The 6,961-nt window shown below is 54.5% G+C and overlaps 1 protein-coding gene across 1 annotated transcript in view; it reads right to left on the bottom strand.

Moving 5' to 3' along the window:
- ERBB2 (erb-b2 receptor tyrosine kinase 2) overlaps window positions 1-6,961 on the bottom strand; it is a gene marked incomplete at its 5' end in the record, with an annotated part of 23,327 nt that overhangs the window by 1,163 nt on the left and 15,203 nt on the right. The window contains 10 exon segments of the mRNA NM_001317070.1: window positions 32-220; window positions 378-475; window positions 806-952; window positions 1,223-1,298; window positions 1,417-1,572; window positions 1,682-1,867; window positions 2,121-2,219; window positions 2,599-2,721; window positions 2,804-2,942; window positions 4,165-4,212. Of these exon segments, the coding sequence (NP_001303999.1) occupies window positions 32-220; window positions 378-475; window positions 806-952; window positions 1,223-1,298; window positions 1,417-1,572; window positions 1,682-1,867; window positions 2,121-2,219; window positions 2,599-2,721; window positions 2,804-2,942; window positions 4,165-4,212 (1,261 nt within the window).

Below are 6,961 nucleotides of genomic sequence, written 5' to 3'. Positions count from 1 at the left end.
CCGGCTGCCACATGTGACCGCAGGCACTGACCCTGGTGGATGAGCTGCGGTGCCTGCGGTGGGCTGTATTCCCAGCACCGGGGGCAGGGTCTGGGCAGAAGAAGCCCTGCTGGGGAACCAGGTACTCCTCAGCATCCACCAGGTCCCCCATGTCGTCGTCCTCCAGCAGTGAGCGGTAGAAGGTGCTGTCCAGGGGGTTGGCTGGGCCCAAGTCCTCATTCTAGGGAGGACAGAAACACTGCAGCCTTCCCCACAGGAAGCTCCCAGAGGGGCGGTGGGGCTGGGTGGGGAGCCTGGCACCCGGCAGCCCCCTCTCCCACCCTGTGCGGGAGGGTGCTCTTCGTCATAGGCAGGGATGGGGCGGAAAGGCCCAGTACCTGGATGACCACAAAGCGCTGGGGGTCCCTGGCCATGCGGGAGAATTCGGACACCAACTCCCGGAATCTCGGCCGACATTCTGAGTCAATCATCCAACCTGGAGCAGGAGGGAGCTCAGCACCCTTGCCTTGGGTCCAGCCCGGGTGCTCGCTGCCCCTTCCCCGCCAGTTCCTGCTTCAGTCTGGTCGAGATAACCTCAGCGGCAGCCCGAAGCCCTCGGGTGCTGGAGAGCATGCTAGACCTGGGGTCTGAGCCAGAACCTCCTACCAGGTTCCCCTGGCAGTTTCACATGTAAAAGCAATACAGATGCTTTGGAGCTCCTCCAAATATACCCGCATCCCTGGATCCACACACATCCTGTTCTTGGCCTCCTCCCCTGCCCCCTGTGGGCCCCCCTACCAGGGCCTCCCACCCCTTCTCCACGCACATTTGACCATGATCATGTAGACATCAATGGTGCAGATCGGGGGCTGGGGCAGCCGCTCCCCCTTCTCCAGCAAGTCTGGGATCTCTCGGGCTGGGATCCCATCGTAGGGCTTGGCCCCAAAAGTCATCAGCTCCCACACCGTCACACCTAAGGCAGAGACGGGGATTAGGTGGGGGGACCTCTGAGGCTGCACAGGAACCTGGCCCCATGATGGGGAGAGATGTGATCAAGGGAGAGGATCTGCCCTGTCCTCCCCTGACCCCTGGAAAGTACACAGACCCTGCAGAGTGGGCACCAGTCCCCTTCCCCCCACGTGCTAAGGTGTCCCCATGTATTCTCTCCACCTCCACTCTCACCCTTTGGTCAGCCTGTCCCAGGGCCACATCTCACACCACCCCCCCCTGCCCCACTACGCACCATAGCTCCACACATCACTCTGGTGGGTGAACCTTCGGCGGAGAATGGATTCTAACGCCATCCACTTGATGGGCACCTGGGAGAGCAGAGGTGGGAGTCCTCCAGCTGGTGTGGTAGGGGTGGCCATTCTCGAGTCCTCCCTGCCAAGGGCCAGACCCTACTCCACCCGGCATCACTGTGCTGTCTCCGCTAACCTTGCCCCCGTCGGCGTGGTATTCTGTCTCGTCGATGTCCAGCAGCCGGGCCAGCCCGAAGTCTGTGATCTTGACGTGGTTAGGACTCTTGACCAGCACATTGCGGGCCGCCAAGTCCCTGTGCACCAGCCGCACTTCCTCCAGGTAGTTCATCCCCTGAAACCAGCCAGGTTGAGGACTTCCTGGGGACTCATCCCAACCACGCTCCCGGAAGTGCCCCCTTCCTGGCCCTGCGTGGGGACGGGGCTTGGCCCTACATGCACACCTTGGCGATCTGCACACACCAGTTGAGCAGGTCCTGGGAGCCCAGGCGGCCGCGGTGCTCGCGGACATGGTCCAACAGGCAGCCATAGGGCATCAGCTGCGTCACCAACTGCACCGTGGAGGTCAGGCAGATGCCCAGGAGGCGGGACACATATGGGGAGCCCACGCCAGCCATCACGTATGCTTCCTGGGGGGCGAGGGTACACTGAGACCATCACACAGCCTGAGGGCTGACAGCATGACTGGGGACCTCACCCCATCTGACTCTATCCATTGTAAGCCACAGCCATGGCCCACAGACTGGGGGAGTGGGGTTGGGATAAAGAGCCAAGGTTTGGGGACCACATCTCCCCCACATCCCAGTGAGAAGGGACCAGAGCCCAGACCTGCAACCAGGGGTATCCCTGCGATACGCCCCACCAGAGGGTAGAGGGGCTTACATCCAAGATTTCCTTGTTGGCTTTGGGCGATGTGTTTTCCCTCAACACTTTGATGGCCACTGGGATTTTCACGTTCTCCCCATCGGGGATCCAGATGCCCTGAGGGGAAAGAGGACATGAGGGAGAGGAGTACAGATCTAGCCTTCCCCCAGAAGGCATCACTCCCGTTCCAAATATGCTTCCCCCTCTCAGCCATGATGGCCCCCTTCCCTTACTCACACCCCTGCCACTGCCCTCTCCCACACAGGCTGCCCCAGCTCTTGTATTGCCACTGCTGCGCCTGAGACACCCTGAGTCTGGTGGGGCAGGGCTTCCAACCAGCCACCTGGGAGCTCCAGCAGGCAGGTTCCTGGGACAGGTTCCTGGCACGGCAGGCCCCCCTGCACGTGGTCCGAGAGCACCTCCCTGCCTTGGGGTGCAACCACCCCCAGCCGACTGGAACTCCTGGCTGGCCCCAACCCTTGTGCAGGAAGCTGACCTTGTAGACTGTGCCAAAAGCTCCAGATCCAAGCACCTTCACCTTCCTTAGCTCAGTCTCTTTCAGGATCCGCATCTGAGCCTGGTTGGGCATTGCTCCGCTTGGTGTCAGCGGCTCCACCAGCTGGGGCGAGGGGGAGGTGGATCAGTACCAAGGGCAGCCACCGCCCTGGGGTCAGCTAGGTCAGGCTCTCAGCCAGTCTCACCTCGGTTTCCTGTAGCAGCCTCCGCATCGTGTACTTTCGGATCTTCTGTCGCCTCCGCTTGATTAGAATCCCCAAGACCAGCCCCACGAGTAAGACCAGCAGAATGCCCACCACCGCAGCGATGATGGACGTCACGGGGCTAGGGGCAGGAGCCAGGGTCAGGGCTTGGGGACCAATCTGGGGGCTGGAGGGAGGAAGGGGCCCCATAGAGGGACATGAAGGTCCCTGACATTCCGTAAGCGAAGTTGGAGTGAAACATCCCCCGGACTGTCACCCTTTTCCTACTCTAAAAACCTGCCTGGCTCCCTGTTGCCTCTGGAATAAAATCCAAATACCTTCCCAGACGTCCACAGCCTCTCCGCATCTGCACGTCCTCTACGCCCTTGCCCTGGCCTCAGCTCCGGCGTGACCACCGGAGCTCACAAGTGTGCACAGCTCTGGAGCCCCACGGCCAGAGGTCCTGCCTGCTGCGCGGGGACGGGCCAGGGATGTGCACTCCAGGAGTCTGGCTGTAGCTAAATCCCTCACCTCAGCGTCCCCATTTCATACAGCCCCCAGCCTTTGCCCGTGCTGTTCCTTCTGCCCGGACCACCATTCTCCACCGGGCCACCTTTCAAGACTCTGGCCCTTGCCATCCTTTCCTCTGAGCCCCCTTATTTACCAAAGGGCCTGGCACATGGCAAAGCTCTGATGAATGTTGTTTCATGGACCAGCGGTCGCCTTGGACCTGCTGTAGTCTGTTTTCTCCCAGAAGCCCTCCCCAAAGCTCCCCGTGGCTCAGACAAGTACAACCCCGTGGCCTGGTGCTCAAGACCTATGTCCTCCACACAGGGCTCTAGCCTGACCCCTACTTCTCCCCTCACTCTCTTCACGCTTTCCTCAAAAACCCACCGCAGCAGAACCTTTGAACACACCCCTGAGTTCCCTGACACCTCCTCTTAGTGCCACCTTGCCCCGCTCTGCTTTCCGCCAGAACACAAGTGAAGTACCTGCCCCTCTTTCAAGGTCTGGCTCAAACGCCAGTTGGTCCTCACAGCTTCCCACCATCCCCAGTTAGAAACTGGCTGTCCCTCGGGGCGGCAGCTGTGCTCTGCCCAATCTGCCTCTACTCCCGGGAGCTGAACTTGCCTGTTCCTCAGGAGACTTCAAGCTCCTCGAGGGTGGGGAGGTTCCTAGGCGTCTCAGCCATCTTCCTCTGCCTCCCCTCCCCCCCATCCCAAGCATGTCCTCTTGTTGAAGCCGACTGACGGGGACTAATAGTGTGGGCTGGGGAGGGACATGTGTCATGTCAACAGACCCGCCACCCCTCATAGCAGTGACCTCCCGGGGAGTGAGGGGACAAATCCCAGGATCAGGCCAACCTGGCTCTCTGTTCGGCAGGGCAGCCCTTCTCATCCAGGTCTGCACAGCTGCAGGGGGAGAGAGAGAGAGGAAGGAACGTCATCACCAACTCTGGAAACCACCCTCTGGGCTCACTCCAGCCTTTCAACAACCCAATGTGGGTGTGGCTGGTCACATCCCCGTTTGACAAAGGCAGAAACTGGGCTCAAGGTCATCAGGGCTCTGGCTCCCAGCTGCCACCCCACAAGTGGGGACTCCTTCTCCAGCCTGGGAATCCTCATACCCGCCCCATACTGCCTTTGTACCCCCTGAGAGCACCAAATCTGAAAGTTCAGTTACTCCTTTCATAAAAGAGCCCAAGGTCAACTGACAAAGCTTCTCCAGAGAGCAGTTAGGTAATTCCTACTGAGATAAGTAATGCCTAGGACCCCCCCCCCAGTTCCATCTCTCTGTGTACACCCCAAAAACACCACAGCAGATGGCATGGAGATTTAGAAAATACTCAGTACTAATATGGAGAAATAAGTGTAACAGACAAAAGCTCTATATGTAATGTGAATTCTAATAAAATTAATTGAGGCTCAGAAATAATCCAGTCAAGAGGACCAGCAGATGGTGTAATGGTTATGTCATTGGACTCCCAGGTAGTTGACTGCAGTTTGAGTCCTGGACCCAGTGACTTAAACTCATGCTGGGCACACGTGCATGTGTGCTCAAAATCCAGAGAGGAAAATGAAGGAAAAGGGTTGCGGTGTGGCCTTCCCCCTTGGGGGATGCTTTCTCACTTTCTCTGTCTCCAGCAACTGCATTTAATACATATGCATATTGGGAACCAGTAGGTGGCGGGGTGGTTAAGGCGCTGGACACTCCCACATGGCTGACCATAGTTCAAGTCTGAGATCTGGTGGCTTGCTTTCTCACTTTCTCTCTCTTTCTCTCTCTCTGGTCAAATTAAAAATAAATGAATAAACAGATAAAATTAAATAAAATAATTCTTTAAAAATATGCATATCTTCATATATTATCAAATGCAGATACAAGTAATCAAATCTTAAAAAAAAAGTCTGATTATAGATCAGTTGAACTATATGAAATAACTGTTTCTTGACCATTTTTACCCTTTTATTAGAGATAGGGCTAGGGAGGAGTAAAAGAAAGAGATGGTTGGGGACCAGCAGGTGGCATGGTGGTTAAGGTGCTGGACACTCCCACATGGCTGACCATGGTTCGAGTCCTGGACCTGGTGACTTGCTTTCTCACTTTCCTCCTCTCTGTCTCTGTCTCTCTCTGGTCAAATTAAAATAAATAAAATTAAATAATTCTTTTAAAAAAAAAAGAAAGAAAGAGATGGCTATTTCTGCAGGGCTTCACCGTGTCACCACCCTGCCCAGCCTTAACCACCAGGCCACCTACTTGGCGTGTTCAAGTTGGCTGAGAACCGAATCAGGCCTTCCATGTGCTTCTCTCCTCCCTCCCAAGCAGGGTACTATCCGTGCACCATCGCGGCTGGGCCCTGTACCATCTCTGACTTTCATGTGACTCAATCTAATCTCTACACACTTGTGTAGAGAAAAACTTGAAGGATGCACACACCACAGTCGACCTGCTGGTTCTTCCCCACCCCAGGGAGGGGAGAGACTGGGTGGGCAGAGGAGCAGAGTGAAAGGGCGTATTTATTTTGAAACATTTACATTTTACATTGTTGAAAATGTTTATCAAAGGACGTAGTCATATATTCCATGTGTAATTAAAGACAGCTAAGTGAAAAATAAAGGAAAAGCAGATTATTATGTTGGGATGTGGAAAATGTTATAATATTCTTTTTTCTTTTTTTTTTTTTTTTTTTTTGCCATAGGGTACACACACTCACTGGATAAAGAAAGAAAGAGACAGTGAGAGGGAAAGTGAGAAATCACCCTCCGGGTTTGGCCACACTGCAATCCCTTCTCCTCCATTCTCCTTGGGATTCTGAGCATGCACACATATGTGCCCAGCATGGTTTTCAACTGGCAGGTCTGAGACTCGAACCACAGTCTACCATTTGGGAGTCCAGTGCCTTAACTACCATGCACCTACTGGACCCACATTATTATTAAGTTAAAAAAAAACAAAGCACTTGGTAGACCAAATATGCTCTATGGTCCCATTTTGGTAAAAGTAAAATACTCATGTTCCAACAGAACATGCAGATAATAAGGGTAACTGGAAAACGATGTGCAGTAATGTGTGTAACAGACATTATAGTAATAGTACATGTTAGCATATACGTAAGAGCCAGCCAATGGCATGGTGGTTAAAGCAGCTAGAATGCTACATAGCCAACCCCATGGTTCAAGTCCTGGACCTGGCAGCTGGAAAAACACACCAAAAATCCTGAAAGGAGAAATGGAGAAGGGATTGTGATGTGACCATGTCCCATTAGGGGTGCTTTCTCTCCCCCCCCCACTGCCTCCCTTTCTCTCTCTCTCTCTCCAACAAGCACACATGCCCTGTGGCAATTTTTTTAAAAAAGTGCACAGATAAAATAACTGCAGGGGGGACCAGCAGGCAGCATGGTGGTTAAGGCGCTGGATATTCCCATGTGGCCAACCATAGTTCGAGTCCTGGACCTGGTGGCCTACAATGCATACTGGGCGCATGTGCGTGCGTGCCCAAAATCCCAAGAGGAGAATGAGGAGAAGGTATTGCAGCATGGCCATCCCTTCCTGGGGGGTGATTTCCCACTTTCTGTCTATCTCTCTCTGTCTGGCTGGCAAGAGCGCACGCACCCTATAGCAAAAACCTCTACAAAAAAAAAAAAAAAAAAAAAAAAGCACA

This window comes from Tupaia chinensis, unplaced genomic scaffold (assembly GCF_000334495.1).
Source record: "Tupaia chinensis unplaced genomic scaffold, TupChi_1.0 Scaffold000477_1, whole genome shotgun sequence".
Taxonomy (NCBI): Eukaryota; Metazoa; Chordata; class Mammalia; order Scandentia; family Tupaiidae; genus Tupaia; species Tupaia belangeri.
Note: the sequence above shows the minus strand (reverse complement) of the source record. Positions and strands in the feature narration are given on the sequence as shown.